The sequence below is a fragment of the Talpa europaea genome (genome assembly GCF_964194135.1).
Source record: "Talpa europaea genome assembly, chromosome: 11".
NCBI classification, from domain to species: Eukaryota; Metazoa; Chordata; class Mammalia; order Eulipotyphla; family Talpidae; genus Talpa; species Talpa europaea.
This window is the reverse complement of record NC_140078.1, coordinates 96022021-96040786: the sequence shown is the minus strand read 5'-3', so window position 1 is coordinate 96040786 and position 18766 is coordinate 96022021. Positions and strand designations below refer to the sequence as shown.

Here is an 18766-nt window from a genome sequence, read left to right as displayed (position 1 = left end):
TGGGGGCTGGTCATCGGAGGTGACTGGATCTTGGCAGCTCTGGGCCCGGGCTCTCTTGGGTGCCTCCTTGCCAGCCAATTGGGTGGCGGAGGAGAAGGAAAGCTTGTTCATAAATCCCAGCTCGCCGTCCCTGTGCTAATGGCCCTGGAAGTGCTGTGAGAGTGGGAAGGGCCCTGGAAGGGCAGGTCCCGGCCCAGCAGGGAAGCTGACCCCTGTGCTCAGCCCCGGTGTCTTTCCACCTGCCACAGCCCTTCGGGAGCACCCCACAGGTTGGTTTGAGGATACTTTGTTGGGTTTTTTTGGACGAAACATGACACTCACCAGGAAGTGTCATGTTAGCAAACCTCAACCCTTTTTCTAATAAATTGGAGCCGCACAGTGGGGGCACACTTCCGGTTGATGTCCATGTCTTAGACCCCAGGGCCGCCGGACACTGGTCACCCACCATTCCTCAGCCCTCCCAGGACCAGTCCTGCTCTGGGCAGCTGGGCTGCTTGCGAAGCCCGAGTCCTCAGGGCCTGGGTGGAGGTGGCAGCTGGGAGCGGGGCGGTCGGAACTGAGGGGGCACGGCGGCAGGGATGTGGCTTTGAGTGTTTGGCCCTTGGTCCTGATGGGGCTCGTCCCTTCTGGTCCTTGAGCCTTGGTTTCCTCAGCTGTCAGGGCCGGGAGATCATATTCCATAGGTGGATGGTGAGGACTTGGTGAGGTCACCTGTGGCTGCACTTGCACTAGAAAATCTAAAATTCGGCGAAGAATTCCCAATCCTTGTCCTTGTCCTTGGAAGACGTCCAAGTTTGTCCAATGGTAGTCACAGGTAGGATGGGTTACTCCCTCCCCAGCCCAGACTGCTGGTCTTTGGAAGGGTCTAGAGAGCCCTGGTGGCTGGACCTTTCTGCACTGGGCTTATCCAGAGGGGGAAGCGCAGCCTCAAGGAGCTCCAGCAGCCAGGAGAGACTTGGGGAAGGCCTGGGTGTTTGCCCTCAGCGCAGGGACTTCCTGCGGGGCCTCCCATGAGGAGAGGCCGAGCCAGGGCTGGAGCAGCCAGAGGGGAGACATGGCTGTACCCCACCCCTGCAATGTCAAGCTGTGACATTTGTCAGGCCAGACTAGCCCTCCATTTTGATGTCTGGGAAACAGGCCCCCCCCCCCAGGGGTAGAATGTCTTCCCTCTGTCCCCGGCTGTTGATCCGTTCACACCTGCCCCCCCCCCCAGACGTGGGCCCCGGTCCCTTCCCCAGGACGCGGGGACGGCCCGGAGGGGGCGCAGGCGGGGCGGGGGGCGGGGGCGGCCAGGCGCGGGGGCTGCTGTCGGCCGCTGGCCCTGTCGGTCCTCCCGTCACTCGGCGGCGGGCGCGGTGATTAATGGCCGGGCCGCGCCGCCCGTGCCGCCATCCGCGCGCGTCTGGGAGGCGATGGATGCGGCTGTCAGGCCGGCCCGGCCCGCGCTGACCCCCGGCCCCGGCCCCGCGCGATCAATGGGCGGCGCGCGGCGGGCGGCGGCTGGGCCGGCGCGATAAGATGCGGCGATGGGCGCCCGCCGACGGCCCGCCCCGCCGCCCGCCCCGCCGCCCGGCCGCCGCCCGCCGCGGATCGGCGCCGTCAGGGCCGCGTGATTAATGGGGTGCGGGGAGCGGCGGGGAGGGCGCCGGGGCGCGGGCCGCGGACCCCGCCCTGGAGCGCGCGCCGGGTCGGGAGCCGGAGCTGGGCGCGGGGGGAGGCGCCACCGCCGGGCCGGCCGCGCCCCGCGCCCCGCGCCCCGCCCTGGGCACCGACGCCGCCGAGGGGTGCGGGCCGGGCGCAGCGGGCGCGCCGGGGGGCCGGCAGGACCCAGGACGCCGGGCTCAGACGTGGCAGCGGCGCCCACGTGTGCCAGGGCCCGCGCCCCGCAGGCGCGACTGGGCTGCAAGCGCGGGGCTTGCCCGGAGCGGGGCGCCGCTGAAGTGCTCATCCCCCCGGGCCGGTCCCCGCGCCAGGGTCCCGGCCTCCGCGGCCGTCAGCTCCGCCCGCTCCCGCCGTCCGCGCGCGCCCGCGCCCGCCTTGGCCCCGACGCCCCGGGCACCTCCGCGCCAGCCCCGGCTCGTGCCCCCGCGGGCGGCTCTGGGACCAGCCCGCGCCGGAGCCCGAGCTGCCCGCGCCGCGGCACAAAGGCCGGCCGGGAAAGGGCCCGGCTTCCCGGGGGCGCCGGCGCGGGGGAGCCGCCAGCCCGGCGCCCGCAGCCCCGCGGGGCGGAGCCGGTCGGGGCTTTGAGGGGGCGCGGGGGCTCCGGCTGCAGAGGGCCCGGCAGGTGGGCGGCCGGCGGGCGCGCGAGGCCCGGGCGACGGAAGGGGACGCGCACCAGCGAGGGAGGGCTGAGGAGGCCGCCCGGGCAGGCTGGGGCTCCCCGCGGGGCGGCCGGGCGTCAGGGGCCGTGCGGCCCCCGGGGCGGCCGGGTCCTCGCGAACCGGGATCTCGGCTGCTCGGCGCCCGCGAGGCGAGGCCGCAGCGCCCCCGCGCGGCCACACGCCCGCCGCGCAGCTGCTCCCCGCGGGGCCGCCGAGGCCAGGGCGGGCCGGGCACGGGGGTCTCCAAACGCCCACGTGCCGAACGTCAGGGAAGCTTCCTGTAAAAACCACAAAGGGGGGTCCGCAGTGAGGAATCTCGTCTCCTCCCTCAGACCCAACTCCCCGCCCCTGCCTTCCGGGGGCGGCGCTCTCCCCGAGCGCCCCGGGGTGCATCTGTGGAGCATTTCAAGCGCAAGTTGAGGGGCTGCCCGGGGAACCCCGTAGCGTCACCGGGGCACACCCTCCTTTCTCCCATCGGTGCGTCTGTCTCTCATGCATTTCAAGTTGCGGACGTCAGTACACTTCATCCCCAAATTCTCCAGCATCTGTTCAATTATCTCGTGCTCGACATTTGTGCTTTTTAAAGGTTGAATTTGCGCACAGGGACATACACTGTCCTGGGGGGTTATTCCGTGAGTTTTTTATTTTTTCTTCCCCTGCAGGCCCTAACCTGAGCATTCCATGAGCTGCAGCAAGTGAAACCCAAACGCCTGTCACAGATGTGCCTCTTACCCACCAACCTCCAACAGTAGAGGCGACAGTTTTGGGCTCTTGTCAATTATGCTTTGCCTGCTTCGGAATTTCACAGAAACGGGATCACATGCTGTTTTGGTGACGGGTCCCTTGAGTTCCCTTCAGATAGTGTGATCTGCGCTTTGAGACCCAGGTGCCTGTGATGTGTCTTTGCACTTGCTTTTTTGATTGCTGTGTAGGGTGCTATTACAGGGGGTCCCCCCATCTACTCATCCTCACAACTGCCGATGACCCCCTGGGCTGTGTCTACTTCTCGGCTGCTATGAATAGGCGTCAGGGAACATTCCCCATCTCCGTGCAGGCATCTATTTTTATTCCTCTTGGGTAAGGACCAGGAGTGGAGTAGCTACATGCAGGGTAGGTATGTTTAGTTTCGTGAGAAATTGCTAGAGCTTTTTCCATGGTCTTTTTTTTTTTTAGCCTCTACAGGAGGAACTTGCCACCAGCCCCCTTCTGATGGGAATTTAAATGTCTTTACTGGCTTTGCAGGATAAATAGTAGTCCCTAGGCACAAGGGACTTTGAAAAAAGGTCCAGTGGCTTGGTAGGTGCCTCAGAGCCCTACTGCTGAGGCATGAGCTTTCCGAGGGAAGCAGCAGCTATTGGTCTACGTGCCCCACAGGGGTTCAGTAACGTCATGTTTGTGGAATGGAAAGAAGGGGTGTTCAGGTGTTCTGGCCAAAAGCTCTCGAGCAGGGAGATGGGGAGACCCAGAGGGCTTGGGGGCAGGGGAGTGAGGTGGGCACTGCCACCGAGGGGCACCCCACCAGGACATGTGCCCAGGCTCCTGCACTTCACTTTATCCGAGCACGTAGCTGACAGCACCCGAGGACACCTTTCCAGGCAAACTGCGGAGAGGACGTCCGTGCAGGGAGCCGGCCAACGTCACCTGCACCAAAGGGCACCCGGGCTTCTTCTCTCACCTTCTCCTTCCGAACAAAAGGGGACTGAAAACCAAGAGAACAGGACCGACTGGCTTGTAAAAAGTTGGCTTTATTTGTCACTTATTCACCTTATCTCAGTTATGCCATTTTGGCGTCCACAGTGACAGTCCCCTGGAAGCCGAGCTCAGCCCCCACCGTGTGATCACTGATCACAGCCCAAGCCGCACAGGGCCCCGCTGAAGGGCACAGACTGCCAGTGGGCCCGGGAGCCTGGGAAGGATGCCCTGCCTGCCCAGGGCTGAGACGTCCCAGCCACGGGAGGGCCGGGCAGACGGCGTGGTGGGGGAGGCTCAAGTCTCTGCGCAGGACTGGGTCTGACAAGGCCACGTGTGATGTGGTGGTATCCCCGGGCTGTGCGCCCAGACTCCCCAGGCCCAGCCTGGTTCTGCTGCTGACTGGCCGGGTAGCTTTAGGCAAGTCGCTTCTTGTCCCTTGGTTGGTCTGCTTCCTGGTTAGCACTGCCAGTGAGGTCTCCTGGGAGCACCCTCCTGACTCAGAGAGGGCCTGACTTGGCACCTCTATGGATGTGACCATGGCTCTGTGCTTCAAGGCCACTGTGTGCCCGCTGCTGGTGGGGAACCTCTCTCCACGGGCCACACTCACCCCCAAACCCGGCTCCAGCGAGAACCCTGCAGGCAGTCTCGCTAAAGGCCTTAGAGGTTTCAAGTCCTAAGATCTAATCACCTGTTCTTTTGAACAGAATTTATTTTAGTCATAATTGTGAAGTCTTTTTATATCAAACACTGGAGCAACTTACCAAAACCATGCTCTCTAACCCTGATTTCACCACAGATCTCAGGCCTGCGGCCCCCTCTTCTGGTGGAAGTTGAGAGATCAGTGGCATCTTGTCATTTACTTACTCGCATTTGGTCCTAAGTACAATAAAAAAGTCCTAAAAATATGAGTGGAAGCCGTCATCCTACAGGAGCGGCGGCCTGTGAGCTGAGATGTCGCCTGCGAGGCCCTGCCGTGGAGCCCCAGTCGGGGGCCAGTGGAGGCACGAGTGACCCACAGGGAGGCCGGCTGGGTGGCGATGGGGAGAAGCGAAGAGACGGGTATCCCTTCACGTCCTCTCTGCCTGCCTGACCCGACCAGGCACAACTTCGTAGGGCAGACAATTCCCGACCTCCCCCCACCAGACACAAGCTAACTGAAGACCGAGAGGGCAGAGCCCAGCCAACGCTTTCTTCTCAGCCTCGAAGCCTGACTGAAACAGTCGATGGGAAACGCCAACAGGCACACGCAGAAAAATTCACAGGTGGCCCAGGAGTGTCTCTGGGAAGTGCAGCCCTCTCATTTGGAAGAAGCTCTGCCCAAAACACTACTTTTAGAAGAGAAAACATCTATGTCTTCCAGAGAAACAATTTTAAGCCAGATGCCCCTAACCCTGATGGTGAAGGGGACTCACGTGAGTCGCCCTCGTCCACCAAGAGTCACACGATGTGCCCCTGGCCTCACGCCGCCCGCCACAGCCACATGGAGATATATCAAAATCGTTTGTGCTTCTAACCAACAAGTCCCTTCGTGGGTGAACAGCTGAGACCACGGCAGCCGCCCACAGCACTGAGAAGGTGCAAAGGTTAAAACAAAAGTTACGTGGATGCTCGGGGATCATCGTTCACCATCCCCACCGCCGGCAGTAAGCCAAACCAACCTCGCTACAGTTCTTTTGCCAATGCCAGAATAAAAAGCAAAATCTCAAATTGGAAAATTTCCAGCACTTTACAAAGTGGAATGAAAGAATATGAAATTCAAAAACATTATGAAACAAAAGTCCACATGCCAAAGCAGCACGCCCTTGCCTGAGCGCGCCCACAGTGAGGTGTCTTGTTCCCCCTTCCTCAGCAATTCCACTCCCTGGTCCTGGGTGGACGCGGCTCAGAACAGAAGGGCCCCCATGCTGCCGACCTCGCTCTGCTCCTTGACGAAGATTTCAAAGTACTGGTAGATGATGGTGACGGCGAGCAGGATCCCAGTTCCCGAACCGATGGCGCCCAGGAAGTCAGCCAGGACGGAGAGGGCCCCGATGCAGAGTCCACCGAAGGCCGCGGCGGTGGGGATGTACCTGGGGAGCAGGAGACGTGTCAGCTACGTGCCCGCCTGGCCCAGTCACAGGGAGGGGCGGGGCAGTCCGCCTGCTTCCTCCGCCTCAGGGACCTCACTCCTTTAGAGGGCACTCCACTCTCCCGCAGAATTTTACCCTCTCACACTAACGGTCTCGACTAGGGCAGTCTGTCCAGTTCACGGCCACAAGAGCCTCATGTGGCTAGGCCAAACCAAGATGTGGAAAAAAGCAAGTGAGATTCTGAAGTCAGGAAAGCAAAATATCACATGATCTTTCTTGTGTTAATATGTTATCCTGCATATACTGCTGCTGTTCTGCTTATAATTGTTAGGTTAAATATATCACTAAAATTAATTTCACCTGCTTTTTTCCCCCTTTTTGTTAAGGTATAGCTAATGCATAACATTGTATTAATTTTAGGTGCATCTTTTTACTTTTTGAATGTGGCCACTGGGAAAGTCACCATTTCTTGGTTCACTCTACTGAACAGACCATAAGTTCAGCGGCTTCAGAGGATTCTTCTGGAGAGAATGAGTGAAACTGCCCAGCTCCCTCGCGAGGGTGGAAAATGTTCTAAAATGTGCTTCAACAACTCATCCTGGGGCTGTTCTTGTGCAGTGAGCTGTGGTCCAGGGACAAGGCCGCTCTGCCCCCACTTAGAGGGACAGTCACGCCTACTCGTGCACATGCCGCCCCCAGCTGCTTTCAAGAGCCCACAGAAGAGATGGACAGTTATGACAAACTATGTGGCTCGAGAAGCCTAAGACACTACTTCCAACCCTGCTGCCCAAGAGGCAACTCTATTCTAAATGAAAAAGGGGGCACAGACTGCAACGTGCTGGGAAAGCACCCCAAAGGTTACACTAAACTTCTGCTTCCCTGCTCCCCCAGACCCAGCTGGTCACCAGGGCTATGGCCAGCTCCTCCTCAGTGTCCCTCAGCTGCACCCGAGCCCCCACCTCTGCCCAGATTCGCACAGCAATTCCTGCTCCTTCTAGGTAGGTCTCAGTCTCCAGCGCCGACTTTAAAGGGACCACGAGCTCTGTCCATTCCCAGCAGCTTCCCTCCAACGTGGCATCATTTGCACCCAGAACCAACCCTTGCCCACTCTGAGCTCACAGGCCACCAGCCTAAGGATGCCTGACTTGCCTCCCAGAAGCATCCTGCCTGCCCCTGCAGAGGTGAGGGCCCGCTCCTTGGGGCCTCCTGGCTCATATCCTCACCATACCACCTCAGAACCCTTGGGCCACAAACTTCTGTCTCCTCTTTGAGGACAGGGGCTGTATGTGTTTGTCTTTTTATTATGTCTCCAGTGTCCAGCACCTGGCAAGTTCATAAATATTTAAAGACACGGGGACTTTTTAATCCTTACCTCAAGGATAAGATTTAATGAACCAGAAATCCCAAAGGGGTACCAGGATGTCTGACCTACAAGAAAACCACAAAAACCAAGCTGGGAGCCAGCACTCACCGATTGAGTTCATGCACCATGGAGGTCTCTCGGTGGCCCCTCATCACCATCTGCTGCTCCTTCAACTGCTTTGCAACCTACGTGATGTTCATGGAGAAGACAATGTTAAATGCTTAATTGGAAGCGAAGGGAAGATAGATATTTTGTGGTGGAAATGACCTAAGCGCACAATGACTAGCGCCTAACAATATCTACGTTGCTTACTTCAGAACTGCTGCAGCAGAGTCACAAGGCAGGCTGGTTTCAGTGTGGCTCCAGCTTCCCAGCTGAGCACTAACCACTGCACCCCAATGGGGATGAGGTGCGTGAATTCACTTTCTCAGGAGGAGCTGACAAGTCGCGGCCCCTTCCACCAGATCAGATGAGAACTACGGTTTCCTACTTTCCTTACCTTGCTAGAAACTGTAATTCTACTTACATCTTTGGCCGAGGAGCCTGAGACCTCAATCCACGTTTTGGAGAAGAAGGCGCAGGAGCCCAGCATGAACACTATGTACACGACAGCGTGGACGGGATCTTCTAGCACGGAGCCGAAAGACTCTGGAGGGGACAGGTAATAGCAAAGGCCACCAACAGGATAAGCACGGGCTGGGCCCCCGGAAGAAGTATCCTGAGAAGAACAGAGAGGGCCATAAGTGCTGAGTCATCATCCCTTAGCATCAAACAAAAAAACAGTCTGATAGATGAAAAAGAGTATGATTTTGCTCAAGTAAGTTTTCTCACCAGAAAAAAAAAAATTAATGTGCTGAACAGGTAAAAGGTACAATCAGGAAGTCTCTCTAGGTGAAATAGAGGACCACATGCAGACCACACCAGCACAACCTGCCAGAGCACAACAGCCTACACGGCTTGGTGACAGCAGCTGTACTTACCGACCAGGTGCCCAGCAGGCTGACAAGCAGGTTGCCACTGAAGCGGGCAGACAGCATCTGGGAGATGACGTACAGGTTGGACACCAGGGCTGACTGCAGGATGATGGGGATGTTGGAGGTGTAAAAGAGCTTGATCGGGTAGGTGTTGTACTGGCCTCGGTAACGGGCAGACTTGATGGGCAGGTCCACTCGGAAGCCCTGCAAAGCCAAAGAGGAAAACCCCCTTCACCACCTCAGTCCGGCAGGGGCAGCCAGGTCCGTCGCGAGGGAGCAGCCCAAGCATCAGGCCAGGGCTCTCCTGCCTTCCATCCCCACCACTGCACTTGGGGACACGTGAACAGAAGGCTCCCAGAAAGACTGGCTGGAAGATGCACCAAAGTACAGCTCTGGAAGGAACCCCATACTGTCACAAGACAAAGTCCAGCACATGACTGCATCTCCGTGGACATACAGGAAGGCTGAGCACACGTGCCCATGGCAACTCTTATTCTCTCCAGTGGTGGGCTCTGGTGCTTTTACCATGGCTGGGAGAGCAGGTCACTGTGGCGTCCGCCTCAGCCCCCTCAAATGCCCTTTTGGGTATTTTTAATTAGAAACACTAAGCTTTTCTAGAAACATCATTTCCGCTGAAACGCTGTAGAAAAGGTTTCTTTTCTATTATTTTTACAAATTCTCAGTGCCTAGAACAGGTCTCAGAATACCGAGGATAAAGCCAATTCTTAATAATCCAACTGTAAATACCTGCCAAGTCCTAACGCACCAGCTTGTATTAATCGGGAACCTAGCAAAAGTCTTAGCCTAGGGGGCAGACTGCCTGGAGCTCAGGAAAAGCGCTGAGCTGGGATAGACACCCTTTCATCAACTCATTAAGCTGCCTTCTCCAACTGCTCCCCCTCCGTTTCAATCAGATACAAAGTGGATGATCAAGAAGGCAAAGCTCTGTCCAGCCACTCAGAGCAGCCAGCAGTTCAGGTCTCCTTTTCTAAAGCAAGTCACACAGCCAAGTGATCTGGAAGCCAAGAGCTCTCAAGAGAAGGGCCTTCGCCAAGCAGGCAACAGCTCTACACATACTCCACAACCTTGGGTAAGACAGTGGTTAGGTTTTACAGTTCGATTACTCTCCACTTCTCTTAAACTAAAAATATATTTTTATCTGCTGATAAGCCAATCCAAAGAAACACAATTTCAGAAACACTGTATCTGCCTCAGGTTTGTTTAGCTCAGGTTAGTGACCCAGTGGAACACTCCTGTCCGCTCACATGGAAACCTGCTCCCTTCAAATGCCACCTCATCAGCTCAAAGCAATACAATGACAAGCACATCCCCGTGGGGCATGGGGGGACGCACACTCTGAAGCTGAAATCCAGATCATCCAACATCTTGTGGCTGGACCTGGACGCACCTGGAAGTAAATGACCACTGCGAAGACGAAGATGGTGGCGATCAGATTCATGAGGTTGGGCAGGTTCTGGCGGTAGAAGGCCTCCCGGAGGGCGCGGACCTTGTCGGTGCGTGTGGCCAGGAGATGGAACAGGGCGATGATGGCGCCTTCAAATTCCATTCCTGTGGGCGAGGAAGGGGACATGTGGTAAAGGAACAAACAAGCAACTAAATTTGGCTCTAAGCTTCCAGTGGCTAAAAGAGAGGAAGACAGAATTGGTGATGCGTCTCACATGCCTACTCCTGTAATCATAGGGATACAATCTCATTCCTTGTTTCTATTTCTTCTTAGAGATTCCAGAAATGGACTGCTTTACTTTTTAAATCAACTCATCTCCTTTCTTTGGCATAGGTGAGCCAATGGCCACCAGATGCCTGGAAAGAAGATCAACTATAGAGGGGGCTCGGAACCTCCAAATCTACTTCCGTGGAACACCCCAGGCAGCAGGCTGAGTGCAGCTCAGCAGCTCTGAGTGCAGGCTGCCCTGACAAAGTGGGGCTCGGCTGGCTGCTCCTACACTGAGGGTCAAGCACAAAGGACAACATGTGTGCCCAGCACATGGCCCGAGCCAAACTGGAGTTTACCCTGTGTGAGAGGATGCTGAGGAGGGAGGAGGGCCAGGAATACACATCCAGGACACAGAGCCAGCTTACTGAGGGAATGAAAGAAGAGAGCAAGAGTGGGCACCCGTCATGGGACAGCGCTGGTCTATCCCCCCAGTGTAAGGAATTCAGGGACCTGAAGGTTGGAGCCAGGACAGCCTTATAGTTTGGGCTGCTCAGACAGGAAGGAACTCGCTCACTCTGTCCCCTCAACAACTTCCACTACCTCTGAGATCTCAGCTTCGATTATGCTCCCCTTGTTCATTCTGTTCCAGCCACACAGAGTTCTAGAAAAACCCGAGGTCATTCCCTTAAGGCCTCTGCACCTGCTGGGTTGGGCCAAAACAGTCATGTGGCTCTCATCTGTTTGTAGGACTTTGTTCAAGGCCTTCCTTGATTACCCAGACTAGCCCTGTGATAACCCCCTATTCCCATATTCCCTTGCCTTGTTTCCTCCAGGGTGTCTGCAGGGACGCCCGACCCGGCACTGTTGTTAACACACAAATCACTACTTTGTATTCCCAGTGTCTAGGATAGTGCTGAGCTTTTCACAAGTACCTGATAAATATTGCAGAATGAAAGGCAATGCCAGGGTTAGAACTAATTCTCCTAATTTTTAACAAAATTATTTCTTGAAATGTAGTGGCGCTGAATCTCTTGGAGTAAGATAAGTGTTATTTCAGGAGCAAAAGCTGCTTTGTACCTGCATTGTCCCTGCTAATCCTGGTGGCCTCTTTCCACTTGCCCAGGGTAGCAGCAATGATTGATCTCCGACCTGGGAGGGCTCAGCTGGCAATGTATTTCCCTGTCACCAAGCTAAGTCATAGCAGAGTCCCAGATGTAGGTGCCAGGCTGCCTTCAAAGCCCTGTGACTTTTGTGACCTCTGTCCTCCAGGGTCCAGTCCTGGTGAACCATCCTTCTCTCTCTGCCTTCAGTCCTCAGCAAGCACGGTGCTTGGAGCCCACACACAGGGCTGCAGAATCACGTTCCCAGATACACCTTCTGCAGGTCCCAAATGTTCCCGCTGACATCACAACGTTCTTACTCAAAGTGAGAAAAAGGTTCACCTGTGCCTCTCAATTATCCATCGCTCTTGAAATCAAGAACCTGTCTGTCTCTTGCATTCTCCCTAGCACCTCACTCACTGTTTTCCTTTTCAAACAGGCTAGCTTGTCAAAGCTGACCACCGCAACAGTTCACCGCTGCAAGGTCTGCCTCTTTTCCCCGCCAGTCCGGGTTGAATTGTTCCTCTCAAGCCCTGGTTCCCACCGCCTCCCTAACCTGCTTCTGAACGCAGTGTGGTTCCTTGACCTTTGCTGACCACCCCTTCCTGGGTCTATACCAGGATCATTTTCTCGTGCCTTAGGTTTGTCCTCCAGGCCAGTTCCGGTAACAGTCTTGCCACATACCTGAACTCTTATCCCTTCATCTGTCTGCCTTTTTAATCCATCACTGAAAAGCCCTGCCTTCTGCCCTCTGGTGTCCAATTTGCTTGGACTTTCAGGAAGTGCTGAGGGAAGATCAAATTGGCTCTTGCCCACTCTTCTCTGATGCTCCTTGACACCTCCGGCCTCACACTACACTCCTCTGTAATCTGGTGGGCACATGTGGCCTTCATTTGTCCGGGGACCTATTTTCAGCCTCACTAATGAGATTGTACGGTCGCTGGAGGCCAGGGACCCTGTTTCCAGCATTCAGTTCAAGGAAAATACTCAAATGTGCACAGATATTTCTCATGGGACTCTGAGTCAGTAGCATATTTAGTGATTTTTTTTTTTAAAAGTTGATTTCTCTTTCCTAGTCAAGTCAGGTTCCCTTGTATATTTGGTAACGGTTATCAAAAAAATCCCCTGTAACAAGAGTGTCTTGGCACTCTTCTGGGATAGAACGCAGAACACTACGTTTGATAGGCAGCTACTAGGAGTCAGGCATCACAAACATCCTGTGGTATTTCCCATTCAATCCTGACAGCAAAGGCTCAGAGGTAGAGAAATATGCCCGAAGCCACTACCAAGGAGAGCTCCAAGTTCAGGCCTCTTTCACAAAGTTGCCCCTTGTATGGCCACGTGCACCAGATGCACGTACAAGAATATTTGCTGTTTCACTATTGTAGTAACAACAAAAAACTGCAAACAGCCTAAATGTCCACTAAAAAAAGACCGGTTAAAATAACTGAGGATCTTCCTTGCAGTGGAAGTCCTTCATGCTGTGCTAAGAAAATGAAGTCGGACTCTATATTCTGGTAGGGCCAACGCCTGTGAGATACTTGTATGTGAAAACACAAAGTTACGTATCACGATGAGCATAAGCTCCTGTTTTTCAAAAACCCCGAGATGCACAGAAATCAGGAGCTGTACCTAAAAATAGGTCATTTTTCCTTGGAATGGGGACACTTCTGCCTTCTGCTTTGTACACATTACTTTTCATTGCACCCAGTCCCAAGGGAAGCCGGGGTCCTCACCTCGGCCAGTGTTGACAGTGGTGGGGCTGAACGCCTTCCACACGATGGTCTCGCAAATGTTCGTGGCGATGAAGAGGGAGATACCAGAGCCCAGGCCGTATCCTTTTTGCAGAAGTTCATCCAAAAGTAGGACAATTAAGCCAGCAACAAAGAGCTGTAAAAATTAAAATATATATGCAAAGGAAACCAAATAGACCATGAATGACTGTGCCCACGGCAGGGTTTCTTTCTACAGCAGCTGGCTTTCCTGATATAAGCATCCGTCAGTAGGGCCTCCCTCTGATGAATTCAGACGGGCCAACACATGGGCTCTGGCTTCTTCTCAGAAAACATTTCTTTATATATGGCTCAGATTAGTTATCTGGGAAGTGTGAGTAGGTATGAGGACAACTTAGAAGGGGGTGTCATCAGGCAATTACCTGTATCGTGATTAACAGGCAGATTCCAGCACCCATTTCAGAAGGATCCCCGTACATTCCTGTCATCACATACACGATAGACTGGCCGATGGTAATGATCATTCCAAACACTAGAAAGGAAAAGAAAGTTGTGTTTTTAATGTGGGACGCTGCCATCAGCGAGGAAGCAGGGAACACCTGCTCTGCATCAGCAAGCGAAAGGATGATATGCTCACAAATGTGCTCATGGGGAAGAAAATATGACTGCCCCCATTCCTGCCCCCAAGGAACTCGGTCCAGGAAAGACCCAACAGCTGCTTCTGCCAGAGCATCTGCTAATCCAATGCCCCGCAACAGGAGTGCCTGGCTCTCTAGCTTCACCTTCTAAACTCACTTTCCTTTCAGTGATGCGAGGAGGCAAAGGGTTGAAGGAAGACAAATCTGGTTCTTATGAAAGGTGAGTCAGGGAGTAAAACCTATTGAAGACAACGCGCGGGGCACACAATTTGGTGATGTTGCCAACTTGCAGCACCTGGACTAGGCAGCTGGCTTGGGCTATGGATAGTTCCTGCGCCAACTACCATCTTGTGCCACCAGGGAGGCCCTGTTATCCCCATTTTTACAGACAAAGAAACATGGCCATAACAGCTGCTGTCTAATTTTGTCCCAAGTCACAGAGCTAGTAAATAGTAGAGCTGGGCTGAGAGGCTCACCAACCTCCTAGACGGAATCCTTTTAAGGTTCCAGACAAAAAGAGAAACATTTGCCAGATAGATACCCTGTGCCAGGCGCTCTGATGTCTCACATGTTACCCAGTCAAACTCTTATGATGACTCTGAAGTAGCTATCACCTCCTTCCGAGAGGTGAGAAACTGTAGCCAGAGGAAGGGAAGCCTTCCAAGCCCTGCATCTTAACACTCAATCTCACAGTCTCAGGAGCACTTGACACCCCTTCCCTGCCCCCCAGCCTCACCTAATCCACCCAAAAGGTCTTGCACTAACTCTCCCTGAAGTGCTTTCTTGCTAAAACAGGCCGAGAGGGTTACACTGTACAAACAAAAACTGTTTTGACACCCCACAAATTCAAATTCTCAAACACAGACATTTGAAAAGTATTCAGAATCTCACATTTTTGGGCTCCGTTGAAGAGGGCTCGGTCTTTTGGGGTGTCACCAACTTCAATTATCTTGGCGCCAGCCAAGAGCTGCATGATGAGGCCAGAGGTGACAATGGGAGAGATACCCAGCTCCATCAACGTGCCTAGGGGAAAGGGGGAGGCAAAACACAGCCACTGTTAGCTTGGAAAAGTAGAACGTTAGTAAGAAGCTGAATGTGCGAAATTTGTTCCCTTTTATACAAACCCAGTATGTTTCAGTTTGCTAGCAGCATTTAACTTAGAGAATAACCCTCAAATATCAATGATTAGAGTCTAATTCAATTCATTCTGCTCAGTCTGCCAGGCAACATCACTGTTTAGGAGGTCACATGATGTTTAAACAGACTGCTGCATTTAAATTCACCATAAACAGATTCATCCTGGTTTTAGAGAGATAAGAAAGTTTCCTCTCTTCATCAGTCAAAAAGGATAACATTCCAATAATTTCCAGAGTCTGGAAAGAAGGTCTGTACAATTCTATCTAGTTGTGAATAAACCTCTACTTCCATTATGCTAAAATGAGCTGTATTTCCACCTGATTTGGAACTTCATTCGAATTATCTTTTAAAAATGAGTTAATCGAAAGCAGCATCACTATAAACATTAAAACACCCACCTCCCTCCCTTCCATTCCCCACCCCCTCCAAAACTAGGGTATACAAAACACTGTTAGGTATTTTTGGACACACACGCATGTATATATAACCTATAGATATGAAAAAGATACAGCTGGGAAGTAAATTACATATTTTAAAGAATGTTATCAAAACCGGAGGAATACGGGTAGAAATGCCATCATTTCAGTTGTTTAAAAAGCTTTCTAGTTTTCCATGTATTTTTTAAATTCTCTGTGATATAGACTTATCTTGTTATTAGGAGTTTTCTACTGCATTCAAATGCAGTTCTGAATATGACAATATGCCTTAGGGCTGAATCCAGCATGTGCAAGGATATTCAGCACAGCACACTCTCTTCCTAACCACTCTCAAAATGCCACATAAAGCCAAAGCCTGCAGTTGAACTAAAGCAGGCCAGGTAAGCCCACACCATACAGAGGAAGCGCAGAGAGCCAGCCCTACCTCTGTTAGAGGCTAGAATCACTCTTATCCAGTAGAAAGGGTCAGCTGAATCGGAAGACATGATACCAAACAGGGGGATCTGGAAACAAGCAGTGAGAAAGAGTTACCGCGCCTGTCTCCAGCCCACTCGCATCCCCACGCAAGAGACTAGAACACAAAGCCTGTGCTTACCTGACAGCATACTAAGAAGATAAAGAGGGTGATAGCAGTCCACAGCACCTTCTCTTTAAACTGAATCTATCAAAGAAGAGAACACATTATTGTCATAAGTAAATCAACAGAAACGGACTTTAAATCAGAGTTTTTTTTTCCCAGTTTGCCAGAGAAGCCAACCTTGAAAATCCCAACCCTGTAAATCCCAACCCCACACCACCCATCAGTACCTGCGCTGCATGCTTTCTATGCACACGCGCACACGCAAAGGTCTTTATAGACATCACCTCATTTCATCCTTGTACCACATAGTATCACTTTTATTTTTCTCTGAGAAAACTAAGTCTTTGTCTCAAATCCCACAGCTGAAATGAATCTCAGTCCAAAGCGTGTGCTCTTGACTACGCGCATTAACACTTCAGGACTAGACCCAAGGGAAAAAACCAGTGCACTAGACAACCGTAACATCCGAGTCACTTTCACTTTTATTCAAAAGGGTTTCCTAGTTGACAAAGTCGTTGTTATTCTGAAGTCAACTAATTTAGAATTTTTAATTATTTAGTCGTGTGTTGTCTATGAATTAAGGGTAACACAAGGTAACTGTGTAATAGCCTGGGAAGGCAGGACAGCTGCATGTTTAACCGATTCCCTAACCACTGCAAGCACCTTTCAGCTTACTCTCCACACGTTGTCAGTGTGTAAGCAGACAGATGATTATTTGGAATCATTTTGGACATGAGGAATAAACATCACCTGAGAAGTTTGGGGGCCCTTTCCCCCGCAAGGCCCTGCGGATACCAAGAAGTGGGAATGGGGAATCACTGGGTCTTCCTGCCTCTGAAACCATCTTGGGCTACAGTGTTTTACCCTGCGTCTCACACACGTTAGAGGTGCTCAAGGGCCTAAGTGGAACTCGTGCTTAGGGGGAAAAGAAAATGATAGAAGGGCTGGTATTGAGTCACAACTGCCAGGAATGTTGGTTTGAAAAAAATAATGCTTTTTAATTTGAGGGGAAAAGAAGTTTAAGGAAGCAGAGAGTTGGGGCTGGCTCCCTGATGGGAACAGAAGTTGCAGTTCCCCAAGTCTCCTGCTTTAGGTGGCCACTAGACAATCACACGGAGGTGAGGGGAATTCAGCATCCAGACAGTCCACCTGAGATCACAGCACTTATCTTCCCCATCGAGCTAAAGCAGGCCAGTGAAGCCCACACTTACAGAGGTAGTGCCGAGAGCCCGTCCTACCTCTGTGAGAACGCACCCCTCCTCATCTATCATCTCCTCTCACCACACCAGAAAGTAAGAGGCCAAGGGAAGGCAACACCACTTCAGGCTAATCACTAAACTAACAAGCTTTTATTGATTCTTTATGGGGGGAAAAAGGGGGGAATTTCCACAAGATACCGCGATCTTAAATAACCGATCTCCTCTCCTAGATCCACCAAACTCAACAGCAAAACTCCCAGAGCTCTCTAACCAAGTCCCCCCCATTCTACTTAAATAGTGCCTGAACCCCTGTTTCTTAGCTCACTCCCAGAGTTCCCTCTCTAGAGCAAGTCTCTAGGCCACTCTCCTCTAGCCTACTTCCAAAGCAATTTGCAAATCTGTCTGGATCCTATTGCTCCCCACCTACCCTTAACAACCTACCAATTCTGAACAACTCTGAACACTCTCCCACCTGCTTGTCTTCTTTGCGCTGCACTCTGCATGCATATATGTTCCTTATGCCCAAAATTCCCCTCAAGAAATTTCTACTCTTCTTCAAAATCACCATCATATATCACATGTAGTCATTTCCACCCTGAGCCACTGCTTCCACTACCATGCTTAGTTACATGGTCAAGATCACATAGCTATAAGGTTGTGAGAAGGGTGGAACTCAGGTTTGCCCAACTCCAGAGCCTGCCCTTTTTACTACAGTGGGTGGAGTGCGTGGAGAGTTTTGCAAGACAACTCATCAAAGGTAGCACCATATATGAGATATCTATACAAAAGGACTTTAAATTAAAAAAAAACAACAACAGTAAACTCCAAGATCCCGCGTGTCCATGCTGATGTCCAGTACACATACACATGTGAATGTACAAATGATATTTTGAATATAAAGACAAATATATTTTACTAATCATTGTCTTTAACACAACAGGAATCCAAAGAAACTTTCCTTCATTATCTAATAGCTTTACTCACATGGTGACACTATCTCACCCCAGAAATTCTAATAAAGATTCAACATAGCGCTGCATTTCTATTTTTCCAGTATTTAATGTGGCTGCTCTAAAAGTCAGGTCCACAAAATGCCCTAATTCTTAGGAGCATGACAGCCTACACAAAGGGTACAAACTCATTTGTACAGAATAAGAGTCTGCTCTTAGCTCCTTTTAGCAGCTGGATACAAAGAACATCTCCTAGGAAAAAAACAACATGTGATATGCTCCTGCTGGAGGTGAAGAAGGAAAGGTAATTCAATCCGAGTCTCCCAAAAGGCTTTTGAGGCCTTATTCACCCAGGCAAGGATCCATATTTGGGACGGGGCAGAAAAGGTTGGGGTCACCAGAGTAACATGCACAAATGATGCTCCAAACAAAGCACGATGATTTCGTCGGAAATTCCCACAGAACCAGGTCACCTTCGACAAAGCTCAGGGGGACCCCAGGAGCAGCACCCCTGGGGGAGGCGAAGGGCGAGAGTTTCCATTTGGCGTCTTGAGGCCATTTTTAATTGTCTTGTAAACTTCAAGCCCAGACAGTTTCACGACGTCCTCTCTGCCGGGGGGTTTGGGGAACTCACCTTCCTCTCCGGCTTCTGGATTTCCGGCAGGATGACACAGAAGGGCTTGATGACTTCCAGAAATTTGACTTTGACGGGGAGACAAAACGAGAGTTAGGGCGGAGAAGCCTCCCGACCTCCCCGACCCGGGGGAGCCCCCGCCCGGGGCGAGCGCGAGCCGGAGCCCGCCGAGCGGGGGGCGCGCGGAGACCCCGGGCGGGCGGGCGGGCGGGCGGCGCGCCCCGTTCGGCGGGACCCGGGCAGGCCCGGAGGGCGCGCGCCCGC

General features: G+C 52.6%; 1 protein-coding gene across 4 annotated transcripts; it reads right to left on the bottom strand.

Annotated features, from left to right (window-relative positions):
- Positions 1-5443: 5443 nt before the first annotated feature.
- SEC61A1 (SEC61 translocon subunit alpha 1) lies at positions 5444-15639 on the bottom strand (the record flags this gene model as incomplete). 4 transcript variants are annotated; one of them, XM_084246871.1, is made up of 9 exons in its annotated part: positions 5444-6082; positions 7554-7630; positions 7972-8163; positions 8426-8623; positions 9828-9988; positions 12931-13084; positions 13350-13459; positions 14457-14588; positions 15564-15624. In XM_084246871.1, the coding sequence occupies 9 exons, from the start codon at positions 15622-15624 to the stop codon at positions 5896-5898; spliced, it is 1272 nt and encodes a 423-aa protein (XP_084102997.1). In that variant the 3' UTR covers positions 5444-5895. The 4 variants fall into 4 exon arrangements, with proteins under 4 accessions (XP_084102997.1, XP_084102999.1, XP_084102998.1 ...); XM_084246873.1 differs by lacking the exon at positions 7972-8163 and having other exon boundaries at positions 15564-15639; XM_084246872.1 differs by lacking the exon at positions 8426-8623 and having other exon boundaries at positions 15564-15639.
- Between the last annotated feature and the right edge of the window lie 3127 nt (positions 15640-18766).